General features: G+C 43.0%; 2 protein-coding genes across 8 annotated transcripts in view; both read left to right on the top strand.

Annotated features, from left to right (window-relative positions):
• TMEM108 (transmembrane protein 108) overlaps positions 1-541 on the top strand; it is a 163,730-nt gene extending 163,189 nt beyond the window's left edge. For all 7 annotated transcript variants that reach the window (XM_017838035.1, XM_017838032.1, XM_017838033.1 and 4 more), the window contains one exon: positions 198-541. In XM_017838035.1, the coding sequence (XP_017693524.1) occupies positions 198-320 (123 nt within the window). In that variant the 3' untranslated portion in view covers positions 321-541. The remainder of the gene's footprint in view (positions 1-197) is intronic.
• Positions 542-3,799: 3,258 nt separating this feature from the next.
• Positions 3,800-17,265, top strand: part of BFSP2 (beaded filament structural protein 2) — an 18,467-nt gene continuing 5,001 nt past the window's right edge. The window contains exons 1-4 of the mRNA XM_017838023.1: positions 3,800-4,305; positions 12,031-12,113; positions 13,990-14,146; positions 15,953-16,114. Coding sequence (XP_017693512.1) covers positions 3,850-4,305; positions 12,031-12,113; positions 13,990-14,146; positions 15,953-16,114 — 858 coding nt within the window. The 5' untranslated portion in view covers positions 3,800-3,849. The remainder of the gene's footprint in view (positions 4,306-12,030; positions 12,114-13,989; positions 14,147-15,952; positions 16,115-17,265) is intronic.

Here is a 17,265-nt window from a genome sequence, read left to right as displayed (position 1 = left end):
CAGCCTGACTATCAGAGGAGCTCTTCACTAACAGCTCCTCCTGCCTGAAGAAGGGTAAAACCAGCTCACCAAACTTAGGTCTTCAGAGTCAGAGCCCACAAAATTCAAGCGCCTTTGAGGGAAGGGGAGGATTGCCCTGTGTGCTAGTGGAGGGCAAGGGGTGTGAAGTACTCAATCTGCTTCTCTTCTTCCGCCAGGATCACCTCTCTGAGCCACGCTCCCCTGCCAACGGTGACTACCGCGACAGCGGGATGGTCCTCGTGAACCCTTTCTGTCAAGAAACTCTATTTGTGGGACATGAACAAGTCTCTGAAATATGACCCCACAGCTTCCCGCATATTGCAGTTTCATCTCTACTGTCTCCAAATTATAAATAAATATATATATTATAAATATAACCTTTGTGTAACCCTGAATTACAAGAAATGTTTTCAGCTTTTCTTTTCTTCCTCAGAATTGTCAGACCCTTTTTTATAAGTGTGGTAAAACTTTACAGAACAAACTGTGGCTTTATAAAATAAAGGTATTTCTAAGCAAAACACCTGTCCAATGGACTGTTTGCTTCACTGTCATTTACAAACTGCTGCTAAATATACTTGGTCTGGAAAAATACTGTGTAAGGCTGCTTTTGGTGCAGGCAGCATGTGTTGGGTACAGCATCCTGCATCCTACATGACATTGCTGAGCCTGAGCATAAGCATTCCTGCTCAGTGAGTGTCCCTTCTCCTACTGTAAAAGGACTTCAATCACTCATTTTCTTTATGCTGCCAAGTTAGAATACAAACCAGGCAGGACCAGCGCAGTTGCCAGAAGCAGTCCATATGGCTCGTGTGCCAGTCTTCTATCCTTTGCATGATGCCAGTACTCCCCGAGCACTGACTGCAATGAGCCCTTCATTGTTCCCCTTCCAGCTTGAGCTCCAAAACTCTTTTACAAGAGCAAGGACAAGAATGACCCTTTTTTCCTGCATAAATATTTTAGCCACACTACATGTTGGATTCATAGTTGCTCCACTTCAGCCCAATAAGTCTGGAATTATTTCCTGCAGATCAAGCAGCCTCAAAAGAAGGTATATAGAGTGTTCCCTTCAAAGGAACAGAAAATTCCTTCAAATTTATCAGAAATCTTGAAATCTTGTGACTAGGGACTCCCACCAATTGAATTCTATGGGTTTAACCACATTTCCACTTCCCCACTGTTTTATTTACCTTGTCTGCTCAGACTGCTTGTGCCCCCGAATCGAGTTTCCTCATACCTTCTTCTCTCTGAGACATTCCTTCCCCCCTTAAGAAGGAAAGACATGGTGTTTCAGAGCAAAATGGCATTTCTGTCCTACCCAGTTAAGTGCTAGATTGCAGGCTCTAGTAGTGTTGGAGGAATAGTAAAGGTGAATGAAGCTTAAATGATGGATTAAAAATAGGTTATTACAAGGTGAGGCTAATATGGAACATGGAATGACCTTGCCCAAATCAATGCTCTCTCTTTGAGTAACCCAGAACTGTTACCGTGGGACCAATTTTCAGTTTTGCCTCTCAAATTGCTTTTTGATATCATTCAGCAAGTGAAATGATCTCCATCCTTTGAAGTCTCATTCTCCTTCTCTCCACCTCTGGCCATCCATGCTGGTAGATTATTTTCTACCTTCACTCCTTACTTCATCAGGATCAGGCTGTGAGGCAACTGGGAGTTTACCCCCTGCTGCTCAGGTTTATCGCTTGGTTGCATGAAAGGGAAGTTTGAGCAGGACAGGGTTAGTGTAGCATCATTAACCATATGCCTTGTTCCAGGTGAGCCACAGCTGATACCAGAAAAGGGAATTCTAGCAGTGGCACATCTGGTCCAGCTGTTCCCACCTGCAGAGAGTGTCTCAGTGGCTGCTGTTAGTCAGAGCAACATGACAACTTTACTAAATGATGGTTGGAATCAGACCAAGACATGGGTCAGGGGGCCATAGAGGCATACTTGTCCCCCCCTTTCTCCCTGTTCCACATGCGCACTTCAGCTGTGCTGAAGCACAAACCTGAATGTGGACTATAGGCTTCCTAAAATCAGAAAACTGTAGTGTTATAGGGGCTCTCCTGGATATTCGATTTTCTGTTCAGCATCAGAGAGTAACGTAGGGCTTCCCTATGAGGTGACTGGGGCAGGCAGGAAGACATGGCTGTGTACAGACATGGATAGGCACTTTGGGAATATATCTTTTCACCGTGGGATAAACACTATGCAATATGATATCTGTGATCCTCATGATCAATTAGTAAATGGCCTCCTGGAACTCACTAGTTGATAGGACAGCAGAAGCTTCCTGACTGTCTTTTCAAGAGCAAAAACAATCCCACAAGGATCTTAATTTCTTTTTCAAGAGGTAGGTAGAAACAGAGAACAAGTTTACAGAGAACTAAATTCAAATTTGGGAAAAAAGTCCGTATTCTTACATTTTTTTTCTGTACATGGTATTACTTTTACAAGGCAGATTTTCTAATTTGATACAGAGCACATGAACTGAAAATAATGTGGAAGAAATACTGGAGGATTCTTCTCATTTAGCCAGTGAAGTTTGCTTGGTAATTGAAAGGAAGAATACCTAAACTAGCCAAAAGTATGTGCAAAGCTGAGAGATGCTGTACTATTCCCAGTCTTCACATAACCTGGAAATGGTGACCTGACTGTAGACAGTCTTGCAATTCTCAAACTTAAACAAGTGAAACAAACTCACCCACCAACCCAGCAAGCCAGGATTAGGCACCAGTGGAAGACAGGAATTTCTGATTGTATCCCGTCTCGCCAAAGATTCACCGCTGCCCCTGTAAAAACCTACTCTGCATTAGGGCAATGCCCAACATCAGCACATTACAATCATTCCCACAAAGATGCGCACATGGTAATCCTACACTGGAATGGCATCCTGGCTGTGAAGCATCCCTGTGTGTAGGTAGAAAAAGCTAGAGGTAACATTGTATTGTCAAGGATCCCACTGTACCATGAACATATATACCTATAAACTATCCACTTGATCATAGTTGCTAAAGAACAGTGACGTAAAAAGAAGAGCAGGGGAAATCTCTCCTGCAGTAAGTCTCTAGGATTGTTCTGTCCTTTTCTTTCGTTTCACAGTTGCCTCACTTTGTCCGTTCACCGCATGTAGTGACAAACTGCAATTGATTATGTGGGGTTAAACTCACTGAGCAAGGGTAGATGTGAGGGTGCTTCTCCCTAATTAAAATCTGCTGGATTGTCTCAGAGAGCCTCGGTTGTTTGGTAAAGACAAACTGCAGAGAAGTCCAGAAGCTGTAGCAGAGCCGAGGAAGCATTCCTTACTCTGCAGCAGCAAAAGGCTGGCTTGGCTCTGCTCCATTGTGGCCCTATTGGCTCCTCAGAGCTTTGAGGTTTGCTAAGTTTAGGTAATGTCTTGCTGTGGTAGACTCTGTCTGGAGAAAGCACTGGCGTGGGCAGCAAATACATTTGTAATATATATCTTGATACCTGTGGTTATAAGGGTAGGAAATCATCTGGGTGTCAGCGTAGAAAACACTGCTGGTATTTTAACACGTACGTTGTACCGAATCCCTGTCCCGCTGTCCCCGTAAACACTATTGTGCTTTTCATCTGCCACATTTGCAGCAGCAGCAGCAGGGAGATTTCCCCTGAAATGGGATTGCTGACCCAGCAGCCGCCCGGACAATGTGACGGCTGCTCCCAGGCAGCACAAAGCCCCCCTTCCAGAAAGCCGTCGCACAAAGCCGAAATCCCGCGCGAGCCCCAACCTGCTGGGCTCGGCACATCCCTCCCGCCAGTGCGGGGCGAGGCGGCCGGGCTGAGCGGCGGTGCTCGGCAGGCTGGAGCGACAACATGCCCTTGCCGAGGCGCCGGTCGTCCTTCCTGGGGCAGCAGCCCCCTTCCTCCACGGCCGAGAGCGCGGGGCCGCCCGGCCGCCGGGTGAGCGTCGGAGGTGGAGTGAGCCTGTCGAGACCCCCCGGCGTCTACGTGGGCACCGTTCCCACCGGCGGCGTGAGCAGCCTGGGCACCCGAGTGTCCCGTAGAGCCCTGGGCATCAGTAGCGTCTTCCTCCAGGGTCTACGCAGCTCTGCCTCAGCCGTGCCCCTGGCCCCGGGCTTGGATAAGGGTAGGGGTCTCACCTACGAAAGCCTGAATGGCTGCTTGGTGGAGTACATCGAGAAGGTGCGAGCTCTCGAGCAGGTCAACCAGGAGCTGGAGGAGCACATCAGAGTCTACCTGGACAAGAAGGCGGCGACCGTGGGCACCTGGGGAGCGCTGCGGGAGAACTGGGAAGCGATTTACCATCAGGTGAGTGCCGGAGCGCTGTTGGCAGCCGGGGGGGACGCAGGGAGTCATGAGCAACCCTGAGCGGCAAGGGTTGATGCTGCTGATGAATGTCGCCTGATTTCAAGGCGCGGTGCCATAGACAGAGGGTTTTAAATCTATCTTCATGATAATTAGCATTATCATTTCACAGTGTGTTGTGGAAAATGCCTATTAAGCAGGAGAATTGCCTCAGGCATCCTGCACATGGGAGCGATTGAAATGCACCCCAAGGCGCCATAGTCTGGGCTGATTAGAATGGGTGGGGGGTTTTTCCTTATTTTTTTTTAATCTGTGGTTATTACACTGAGTATCAAAATTATTAAAAGAAAACTGCCAGGACTGAATTAGGTTATTCCTCAACACGATATCATTACAAGCACTTTTTTTTTTTAATTAGCAATTCAGATTTTTACTTTATTGCCTTGTTTGCTTAATCATATTTTCAAAAGCCCTGTTTATTTAAAAATAGTAACTACATGGCTACAGATGAGTGACTCCTTTCCTTCCCTTTGTCATCACCCCACCATCCCTTACTCCCACCTTTTCCATATGGCACAAATGTTTATTGTGCAAAGTGGTCTCTCTGTTGACCTCATGGACAAGAAATGGTTCCTTTTGCTGACCAGTAAAACCAGTAAGACTTTGCAGACCGATGTCCTGCTTGCAGTGAACACAGAACTCTGTCCGCTGAGGTCTCTGTCGGTGCACCATGCAAGTGCTGGCTCCTCAAGTCCCAGCCAGTGGGAGCAGATGGGACTCTGAAGAACTGGAGTCCGGCATCTTGCACACATCTTCCCAGCATCACTTGTGCAGGCGCAGCAAATGCAATCAGTGGGTCTTCAGAAAGCCTGAAAGCCAACTTTAAGTTCCCCAAGGAAATTGTGTGTTTTACCTTGGGGCTGTCCAGTTTTACTCTGCATTATTAGGGCAAGTCTTCCTGCAGGACGCTACAAATGTCATTAGAATGTGGGGGCATAAGATCGTGTCAGAAACACCCAGTTAAGCACCAACTTTTAAAAGTTGCTACCTTTTTGTATGGGTAAAACACACAGTTGCTTGCTGAAAAGACTAGCTGCTGAGGTGCTCTGAATCTGGGGCGCTTACGAAAAGCCATCCCCTCAAAACTATTATTTCAGTGAGGCAGATGGGAACTTTGATGAGGAACAGGGAGTTAATGCTTTGCAGCCGCCATCCCATGTTTTCCAGACAAGTGTCCCATTTTGCAGTTGTAGACCTCACCAGTAAAACCTACCAGGGCTTATGGTTAAGACCAAAAATGTAGGATGGTCGGTACCTGAGGAAGGACTATTTGATTTTTCTTTATATAAAACAACCCCAACATTGCAGTGCAGATAAACCTGCTCGTGTAATAATTTTTCATCCAAATTGCCTTCCTTACAACCTTTTTATAGTCATCCTTGCACCTCGCCTCTACCTTTCTTTTTTACGAGTAAGAGCGAGCATCTCATGATGAAATATGGCTTGAATATTGAGCTCTTTCTATAGAAAAATCAGAAAAACAAAGCTATATAGCAATAGCTTATTTGTGAGTAACATAGAAAATAAGAGAAAAAGATCAGCATAATCCATATCTATTTAACCATCAAAACACATTAGAGAACACATAAAGTTTTCCCAGTTACTTCAGAGACATCACTTAGTGGCTTTTGTCTTTCCCAAATAAGATCCAAGCTGTTATGTACAATACTGATTAATAGATTCCTTCACTTTTTTTCTAAGCATCTAACCAAATCTCAAAGTAGGACCTCATCCAGCCCAAACACCAATTAACTCATTCATCCTGGGGCTAATTGGAAAAATTATGACAGCATCAACATCAAAACTGTCACATTTATTAAAATAATGTCAAAATCAGCTGCTGCAGAAACAGCTGAAACCAAGTCAGAACCCTCCTGCCATGACATGTCCCAGTTAAAAAAGCAAAAGGTGTTCAGGAGCAACGTGTGGCAGAAATGAGAGATACTTGGCAGATACATTTCTGGATGTAATTTTTGTAAATATATTTAGATTTTCTGTAGATGTCCACATCCATCTTAATTTCTTTAAGAGTGACATGTCCTATTTTCAGCTTCCTGTAAAATCTGAGCTTTTGCTTTGATTCCTGGCCAGCCCCATGCATTCAGCTGGAGGGATGCCTGGCAGCCATAAAAACCCCTTGGTGCCATTCACATGAAGCAGCTGTGAAAGTTTTGGGGTGGAAAGCCACTTGACCAGCCACCTGGTTTAACCCAAGCACTCATAATAGGAACAGTTTTTGAAAAAGAAGCAGCAAAGAAAAATATGCAACTGGGGGGGGAGGGGGGGGAATCTAGACAGGAGCCCCTTCCTCTTGCCGTGCCAGAGAGAAGACAAGGATAAGGCCACATAGGACTCTCCTGGCTCCAAAATCAGAAATGTGACAGGCCCATCTCTACAGTAGTGCAGAAGAGGTCTCAGTGGACTCAAGGTCCCATTTCTCTCCCAACCTTTCTGAGATGTGCTCCAGCATCCCAAATTTTGGGTAGTTGTCTTCCCAGCAATAACAACTGGATGCCAGCATATCTCCCAAACACAGAGCTAAGGGAAAAAAAATGTGTCAATGAGTGTCTCAGACGGCATGTGTCCTCAGGGGAAAAACATTTGTGTTTCCTTGCAATTGTCAGAGCTATGGCTGCAGCAGGGGATCACTAGTGGGAGTTGAATGATGGGAAGCCACTATCCAGCTCGCAGCATTAATTATCTGCCTGGGCAGCTGGCTTTTAGCGGAGCAGGTGGACACACGCTAATTGGGAGGATTTTTGCAGAAAAAAAGAGGGAAATGAGAAATCCTTGCCAAGAGAAATTCATGTGACAGAAATAAAATTTCATGACAGAAATGCAAATCCATGACAGAAACACAGATTTTACCCAGTGCATACTCTTCTCCTACAGGCTTCATCCTGGTCTTCTTGTGGAAAATATTATCTCTACTCAAATGTGTCTCTTCTGCAGAATAGGAGGTTCTTTGCAATGGCAGTTTCTTCCCATGGAACAGGGCAGCACCTGGGAAAAGTGGATGTTTGAAACAATCCCACGGTATTTACAAAGCGAAGAGAGTAGCTCAGCTTCCGTGACTGTTCAATTACATCTGTATGGGAGACACAGAGATTTATTTTGTCTATGAGATGGCACTTAGCACAGTTCAGATCACAGGAGTAAACACAAAGGCAGAAGGAATCAATGTCCTGGACCAATTTTATCACTGCTGTGACTGATCATGACATCCTGTGCATGGCTGAGAGCATTTGAAAGACTTCCAGAGCTTTTCCATAGAGCTACTTTTATTTGCACTTGGCCTTGCTATAAGCGTTTACTTGGTGTTAATATTAAGCCTGGAGAATATGGAGGTCTAACAGCCCGAGGAATTGCCACATTTGGACTTGCACCCAGTAATTTATTTCCTGTGGGGCCAGGAGAGCCGCTGAGTGTTACTTGTAACATGCTCGAACACAACACAGTGCGTGATCAGTGTCTGTAAATGGGTGAAATAGCACTCTGCTACTCATCTAAGGGTACAACAAACTCCCACAAAATGGCACAAAGCTTGATCAGCTGCTGTACAGAACATGGCAAGAAATTAGTTTTAATTATGTTCTCTCAGCAACCTCCAACAGCGGAAACTTGGGCTGCCTTCTCATGCAGCTGCGAAGGGGATGTGAGATTTTCTCCTCATGCTCGGACAACGTTACAGTTTTACAGATCATTTCTTTAGGAGGTATCTCCTGCTTTGAGAACTAGACATTCTTTGATGGAGTCCTGCGTACTTACAAAATATCCAATATATAAATGAAGTCAAGTTTCCCCAGATGCAGCAGGAATGAGCAAAGGACCCAGCAATCTTTCAGGCTCTCTCCTGGTATTACCTTTCCCAGGGCAATGCAAGAAATGCTGCTCTTGCTGCCTTTGAGGTTTGTTTCTTCCTTCAGGCTCTGAGAAAGGGTTTGACATGGAAAGCATGACCAAAAGCATTATGAGTTTACTACTTGGCAGTGAGCTGCATGCTTTTAGCCTGATTTTAGCCGCGAATTAAAATGTGTTGAAGGCAATGGTCTGATATCAACTATTTCCTTGTGCGTGTGGAAGGAAAGACTAGAGTGGCATCTTCTGATCTTTCTCCGTGGAGGCATCATTTGCTTTAACTGGAGTAAAGTTAAAAGCCAGAGAAGTTTCATGAATTATTACATGAATAATTAAGCCATGAGACTCATTATCACAGGCCACACCTGAGGCAATGAATTTAGCAGCAATCAGAAAGGATTTAGGCATTTTTAAGAATAGCAAAACTATACAAAACTATAGATAATGCACAACTAAGAATTTGAAAGGTGTAGTAAATCTTGCAATGCCAAATTTGGCCAGATCTCTGTTAAAAATCAAACGTTGCCAGTCACCAGGGATGAGGAATAAATTCTCCCCTGTGTCTGTATCACATCACACTTCATCAAGTCCGGAGTCTGCACACTTCCTTGAAGGAGCTGGTTTTCCTTGATGCCGATTGTAACCCAGCAAATGGGCCAGTATGTTGATGCAGATTTTCATGAAATTTTTTCCTAAAAATTAACATTGCATTTTCATGTCCATAAAATCACAGTGAAATCAAAGGAAATTGTTGCTCCTTTGTAGTTAAGATGTTTAACAGCACAAATATTCACTGTTAATTCAAGAGCTGAAAAAAATTGTGATCACAAGGTGTATGTGCATCACAGATCTGAGTGTTGAAAGACAACATGTGACTAAAAGGAGTTATTATTAGTAATAATATTTACATTTTTAACACTTCCCATTTTGGCTCTATAAATGCCACATGAGCATCACAGTGACTCCCAGAAGCCCTGTGAGGCAGGACAGCATTGCCTTCTGCTTTACAAGCAGAGGAGGCAACATCTGAATGTTTGCAGCATTGCAAGCCCTCTCATTTCTAATGGACACAAAGAAGGGTGTTTCCTAAACTACTGCTTCATATATTTTAGTGCATGTGTCAACAAAGTGGCTATGAATCTGTCTCACTAATGCTGCATGCTTGCATCCAGCTGTTGATTATTATGACAATTTAATCAAACAAAAGAGCCACTAGATGGAAGTCTTACATCTCTTCTTCTGGAGCCTAGGAAAGGGCTTTCACAGCTCATGCAAATCAGGGAGAATTTTTCAGGAAACCTGGTTTCTACACAGAAACTACTGTGTCATTATTTATCCCTCAAGTTCACTGTAGGATTTAAAGGGTACAGGTGATTTCCAGGATGGCTGAAAGGCTGATGCCTGCTGGCTTCCACTGCAACACTAATTCCTGAAGACTTCCAAGCATTAGTTTGGGGTTTTTTTAATACCATTTGTACTTACATGGCAGAATTCAGGGTCTTGTGCAGTTTTGGAAATCCCTGGACTTTCTCACTAAGTATTTGGCATGAGCTACTTGTGTATGAAGAGGAGAATCAGGGTATCGACCATCATCAAAATATGCATCAAGAATATGGTACCAGGGTTCTGGTAAAGACATCCACTGTGGGGCAGGTAAGAAATCACCTCAAATGCCTCCATAAACCCACCAAATCACTACTGGAAAGCACTTTTAAAAACCAGACTGTCTCCATATAGAGGCAGAAATCCAGGCAGCAGCAATTCACCAGCTATCCCCTGCTTCTGCTTTCGTTGCAGTCCCAAAGATATTTTACACTGGATTCAGGCTCTAAACTTAGCCATTAACGTGCCTCTGAGTGGCACTTTGCAGCTCACAGGATTTAATATTACTTTTGTTCACAGGATGTTCCCAGTTCCCTCAAAGACATTCATTTTCATCAGACTTTAGGTCAGATGTTGTAACCGCATGGGATCCCTGCCGGAGGCAAATGGGTTTGTTTCAACAGGGTAAGGCAAATCACAAGGCAGCATTTCTGCTCCTTGATTTGAGTCAGGAAGAAAAATGAAAGCTTCTGTGAAGATCCACATATGTATGAGTTGGCAGGAAGACAAAATTACTTCCTTAGGAAAAAGGAAAAGGAAAAAAAAAGAAGAAAAATAACCAAAATTTTAGAGCTTGTATCAAAGAAGTGCCTCTACCTCTGTGCTGCTGCCATGTAAAAACTAAATACTAAATGTCGTTTCTCCATCTTTCAGGAGAAACTCAGGTGTCCTGGTACAAGGGAACCTGAGGACAGCAGAGTAGTATGTCCCCAGAGTCTCAGCCCTGCTCAGCTGCTCTGAAATGCCGCAGATAGACAACCCAGGGTTTGGGGAGTTAGGCTAGTGCTGGTAATGTGAGGTTGCGAAAAGTCAGGGAGAAGGAAATAAGGGATTGAACAACGAAGAAGTGACAGTTCCGTGTGCAAGTGAGCATATAAAAGTCTTCTGTACTCATGGGCTGCACAGCAGGGCTGGCTGGATAGTTGAAGGAACAGGTTATATTCCTCCACATGTCTCCTTATCAGGTGCCTTCACGTATTTCATATTTGTTTGTCCAAACATCTATAAGACATTTGGAGCAGTAAGCCACTCTTCATAATGGTAAATGTTAACTACCAGCTAGAAATGCTTCAGCCTTGCATGCCCACCTCCACCCCATCACCAACAGCCAGACAAAGAGCAGGTAGGAACATACTAAGGCAACAATCCCACTAGTGGTACTTCAGATAACTTGTCTGGATGCAGCCTTGAGGTTTCCACATTGCATGGTCTGTTCCACCTTGGAGGAGCAGAATGCTTTGGGTGGTTCACAATCTTATTTAGTTGCAGACTTAGTTATTTGAAGAAAGATTTTTCTGCTTCAAGAACTCTCCTTGCCAGCTTAAAAATCTGCGCTTGTTCTTGGGATGATTTAGTTTCAACTGCAAATTTTCATAGGTGTCTCCTGAAAAAGGCCAAAGAAATGTTCAGTACTGAATTCAGCATGTCTTTGGTCACCTCCATAGCTCAGTGCATGTGTGACTCCAGGGCAGGCAGTGGTCCTTTTTACCTATTTATCATTTTACGTAACCTTCTTGAATCACAACAAGCTGCTAAGTCACAAGTCTTTCAGGTTTGCTTACCCCTTCAGTGCCTCTTGGACATTAGAGATACACCCCAGAGCCGTAGCAATGATACCACAATCTTATTTGACCAATCTTTTCAATCAGTGTAATAATCTTTGAAGACTGCCTGCTTCTCAGGTCTCATATCTATCGCAAGAGCCTACAGGATCCCATCAGAGAAGAAAAACGACGCTCTGGGAGCTGAGGAGGGCTCGCAGGCGGCATGAGCAACAAGTATTCCGTGGCTCACTGAAGAGGACGACCCTGAAGAGGACTGCTGATATGGGAAGTAGAATAGGAACTGCATAAGTCTACTTAATCTGTATCTAGAAAGTATAAATGGGACTTAAATGATGAACCTACCTTGCGCACAGCAATGAATTTTGCCCCTTGCAAACTGGTGATGATCAGAATAAATGTGTTTCTACGAGAAGATGCTTAGGAGGAATGAACAGTTTGATGACAAATTGCAGCCTATTGCAAAGAATTTATATGTACAAAACTAATTGACTAAATTATCTGGAATGAGCCACTTGAACAGCCCTAGGATAAAGGATTATTTTCAGAATCAAAGCTGTACATCTGCTTAAGATACATGAACAGTGCACGTAGCGCGTGTGCTGAAGCTCTTCATTGCTTGAGCTCTGTTGTCTCTTTCTTCTAGGTGGGTGAAGCAGTCCTTGAAAATGCCCATCTTATGCTGCACACCGAGAATATTCAAGCCTGTGCTGAAGATTTTAAAGACAGGTAGTCCTGTGGTGGCACCTAGCTGGCCACTTTCTTTGAAACTTTGCCTTGGCAAATGCTTACTTCTTACGGGAGTAATGCTTAGTTTGTAGAATGGGTTTGTTTTTTAAGTTGTATATTCAACCCCATGATTTGGGAGGGGTTTTGCAACAGCAAAATTATTGTAATGCTAGCATTATTTTTGAAGATTTTGAAGGTTCATAGTAACAAAAATGTGCACAAGCAATATTACTTAAGCTATTCTTTGATACACAGGTATTGGTCTCTCACTGAGAAGTCAGTATTCATTTAATATTGGGTTGACATTTTATAAAGGCAGACTTCCATGTGCTTCTTAGTTGTAATTTTCAGTAGCACACAAGTGGTTTTGGAAGCAACAATCATTCTGCTACAGCAGCTGAAAAGCAAAAGCTGAACTACCACAAACATCAGTGTGGAAATGTTAGATAAGAAAACAGAAACAGGCTGAACTGATTTTCCTTGTCTTTAGTGAGAAAAATAAGTAGTAAAAGAAGATTTCAAATACTGGCAAACTACTTTTTTAATGTCTTTCTGTTTGAAAGGCTTAATATTCATGTACATGAGTGCATGAAACTCCTTTCATTTTACTTGGGAGACAAGATCCTTCTAGCTTTTACTCGTAATGGACTCGTTTATTTACATACAGCTTATTGCAAGATCTGACACAAAAATTGTATTTCAAATGATTTGATTTTTATTTCCTATGATTTTGATCATCCCTTAAACTTCTGTTTCTCTCTGTGGTATTGTTTTATTTAATCATATTAAAAATGTGTTTATCATTCTTAGTTTTGCCTTTTATTTCAGAAAGGTGCAACTCTGAGATACTCATTTTATGGCTTTATGTCCAGCAAATACTTTTTAAAAATGTCAGCTGACTTGGGCAAGCAGTCTACATAAAAAAAACCAATGTCAAATCAAACCACTGCATAGTAAAAGCTCCTGATTCTCACTGGGATCAGTGTCACTTTCCCGAGCTGTTGAACTCCCAGCAATTAAGGTAGCTCTCAAGGGGCAAAATGTTTATGAAGCTGTTTCCCATCAGCTGCCAGCCCTCCTGTCTAATCTTCCTGGCCACCAGATCCCCAGGTTGGATGGGTTTGGCACAAAAGGTTCACACCCAAGGAGATTCACAATGCAATGCATATTTTTAATGGAAAGCTAAAACAAAAGGTTACAAACAAGACCAACACAGGAAGCCATGCTGTGGAGTAGCAACTGCCTGCCAAAATTTCGCTTCCATTACAACCATGGTTTGGAAATGAGCCATTTGTTCAAACAGCAATTCTAGTTGACAAACCAATCACTGAAATTTCCTGTTTATTTTGGTACTACTGGGATTTGGTCTGAAGGATGGGCCAGGACCCTGGAACAAAGACCAGACTTCCATCACCGTGTCCATTAGTAAAAGTAATGCTTGATGTGCGTGTGTTTTCTTTAAGCATTTCTCTGAAAAATTTTTATGCAGACAAATGAGTAGGTATTCTCATTTTACAGTCAAGCAAACTGAGAAAAAGCCACCCATAGTCATACTGTATATAAATACCAGATATAGCAAGAGACCACGTGCCTCTCTGTGCTTATTCTGGAACCCGACCAGGCTGATAACCACCGTAGTGCAGACTGCTAACTTGGCCTGTTTTCTTACACTCTGATTTAATGACAGGGTACTTCAGGCAGTTAAATTAAAGTATAGAGAGACAAGGTGAGAGGAAGGTATATTGTCTGTGTTTCTGTGCCTCTGTCTGGGACACACGAGCTAATTAGCACAAACGGTGTCATTCAAAAAGAAAAAAAGGCAGGGTTTTTTTGCTGAGCTGTGCTTTGTTAAGGTTTGGCTTTTTTTTCTCTGCAGGTATGAAAATGAGCAGCCATTCAGAAAGGCAGTGGAAGATGAAATTAATTCCCTATATAAAGTGATTGATGATGCCAATTTAACTAAAATGGACCTGGAGAGTCAGATAGAGAGCATGAAGGAAGAACTAACTTTGCTGTCAAAGACTCATGAAGAAGTAAGTCCAGACTTGGGACACTGCAAAGCCAGTGTATGCCTGTTTCATCTGGTTGGTATCATACATCTAGTTGAAAGCAAACATTAAACACTCTGCCTGCCATGTCTGGGTGGGGGGATTTTCCTGAAACCTACTCTTATTTCTTTCCTCCCTGTTAACTTACAGCACTAACCCCTGAGGCATGATCAAATTACTTACATTTAAGTTTTAACTCTTTCTTGTTTGATAAATACTACATGGAAATGATGTCACCATTTTGTGTCAGACACCACATGATGGTCTTGGGGTTGCACAGTCACATATGTGGACATCTCAACACCGAGATCCGATGTAAGGAGAAAATGCGTGTGCTCTGGTCCTGTTGCACTAATGTTGAGCATTAACTAGGTTCTTCTGAAAATATCCTGCTTGGCTTAGCAAGCTGCTCAGTTCCCAAGCTGAGTCTCTCCTGAGCAGCACAACACTGAAGCAAGTCGCAGGGACAGTGGCACAAAGGAGGGGTTTAGGTCACTTCAAAGAATCATCATCAAAGGTGTTAGCGAAAGCAGGTTTAATGAGTTGTGAAAGCACAACTTAAGTTTGGTGGCAAGGTTCACCCTATTCATCCCACATAGATGAAGCTCACAAAGGAAAATCAGATTAGAATCAATCTAGGATGGTTTACATAGAGACTGGGGATGCAAAGGGTAAAAGTGCTAAAGGGTAAGGGCTCAAAAGGGTTAGGGGAGGCCCTCCCATTGAGTCACAAGGTTCAGAGCAGACTCCCTTGCTTTCTAAAATCCTCATGGAGATTAGGTGCAGCCGAGTCCAAGCTTAACCTCAGACTTGGTTAGCAGTTTATAGTTCAAGGGTTTGTCAGCACCTGATCATTGACTAATTTAACATTTACAAAATGATCCAATAGGATTTCCTATCCAATATGTATACTATACTTTGCTATAGGATATTTAAATCAATTCCTACACACATACACAGACACAAAGAATATGTAAAAAGCACCTGTTAAAAATTTCACCTCAAGTTCAGTGAAATACTCATTCGGATGCTTTTGCATCTCTCAGCAGGTGAGGGTTGAGCCTTGAGGAGTAGCAGGGGTATCAGCCTGGGCCCCATGATCAGCTTTTGGCAATGGTCCTCTGAGTATTGCAAACCTGGGAGCTGCCGAGCTCTGAGAGGCCCCACTTAGAGGGAGATTGCTGCTCACAGCCCACTGCAGTCCAGGAGAGCTCAAAGGGCCTCACTCAGAACCACTGCTTATAGGGTCAGAAGATAATTGTCTCTAGTCATCTGTCAGTCTCCATCCTGGTTGTCATCCAAGATGATAATTATTGGAATTTTCCTCAGAAGTCTGGTAGCAATAATATTGTTCCACTTGAACTATGATTCAGGCAAATAATATTCCAAGGCTAACTGAGCATAACTGACTATCTGTTGTCCCTTTCCTTGATTAGGCGAGAGAAGTTTGTTAGGCAACAGGGAACAGACAGTGTTTCTGATAAGCTCAAGGGGAGCTTAACAGCCCAAGAGCCACTGATTGATCAAGGTTGAGGCCTAATGAGAATTCCTGAGATCATAGAGCAGCCCAAGGGGGTGAGAGGAATGCACCACTATAGAGAGGCAGCAAGGCAAAAATTTGAAAAAGAAACCCTCCAGTGCACTAAATCGTTAATGTAGAGACGCCTTCTGGGACAAAATTTAATTACTCTCTCTGTTTGCGGCACCAAAAGAGCTCTTCCTCAAGCTTCTCTGAAGATACCATTCAATTGTCCAGTTCACTTTGTTTTATGTCTGTTATTTTTGTTCAAGGATGTGAAGGTATTATACAAACAGCTTGCTGGATCTCAGCTCGAAGAACTTGATGTTCCCATGGGAAGTGGCCTGGATGACATTCTGGAAAAAATCAGAATCCACTGGGAGAGAGACATTGAAAAGAATCGTGCTGAGACAGGTGCCCTTCTCCGTACCAAGGTCAGCACTCTGTAACCCTCTCCAGCATCACAGGATTTGAAGCAAACACAAAATCTCTCTAATACTCTGCAGTATCTTTGAGGTTTGGGTGTTTGGGTTTTTTCTTATTACAAAAAAGACATTAGAAATCTAAAAGATTTTGGTCCAAGTCCATGAGAAAATACACTCATAAACATCAGGGGCTTTTGTGGGATTCACCGAGTTAAGCAGTGGTGGAAGTGGCCCTGTTCATATTGCAGGTGCCTGTGGGAGCCTTTTAAGGGCTCTGAAGTGTTGGCTAAGAAAAAAAACTTAATCGGTTGATACCTTCTTTGTAGGATATGTCACAGTCATTACCCTTCTTACTAGGACTGTTCCTCCACTGAATAATTTACAAGTGTCTATAAACCAAGAGAGGCAAAACACATTGCTCTACACTACAGACTCCTTATGGGTTTCTCCTTGATATTGTTTCCTTTGGTAGCAGTGGAAGAACTAGATATTAACTTAGAAATGAAAAGGGATGATGATAATAGCCATTCCCTTTAAAAGTTCTCTCTCCTGAGGCTGTCTGAAATATCCTTTTAATGCAGCTTTTTCTGTCATGAAGTGTCACTCATTTTCCAAAGTACCTGGCTGAAGTCAGTATTTTTGCAGAACTGAAACATTAAGTTCAGTGGATGATCTTATATGATAGAAGCCATCTCATTCTGAGTTGGCTCTTATAGCAGAGCACGAAAGAGCTAATCATAACTACAGCAGTGCTATAGAAATACTTAGCAAGAATATTTCCCCCCTGTTCCAATGTAAAGAGCTGCCATGAGAGGCATAGAGGCTATTGAAATAGCAAGAAAAAAAAGAGCAAAACCAAGAAATATGTTTGCAGAGATATATGCGAGTTCTGAGTTCATTTTCAAAATAAAGAAGAAAAATCTGTTCCTGACCCACTGACAGGTTTCAGCAAAATGAGCATCACTCTGATAGCACCAAATTCTTCAGTGTTCTCACTTCCTGTCCTGTTTGTTTCACCTCCTTCTCCTTCTGTGCAAACACACCCTTACAACTTCTTATTTCTTTCATGCCTTCAATATCTGATCTTTCAGCTGCTCAGAGATACCATTTGGGGAGAAAATTGCCAGCTCATAGTGGACTGCTCTATCCTGTCTTTGGTA

The sequence above is a fragment of the Lepidothrix coronata genome, unplaced genomic scaffold (genome assembly GCF_001604755.1).
Source record: "Lepidothrix coronata isolate B3197 unplaced genomic scaffold, Lepidothrix_coronata-1.0 Scaffold321, whole genome shotgun sequence".
Lineage (NCBI taxonomy): Eukaryota > Metazoa > Chordata > Aves > Passeriformes > Pipridae > Lepidothrix > Lepidothrix coronata.
The sequence above is the reverse complement of the archived record's forward strand: the minus strand, read 5'-3'. Positions and strand labels throughout refer to the sequence as shown.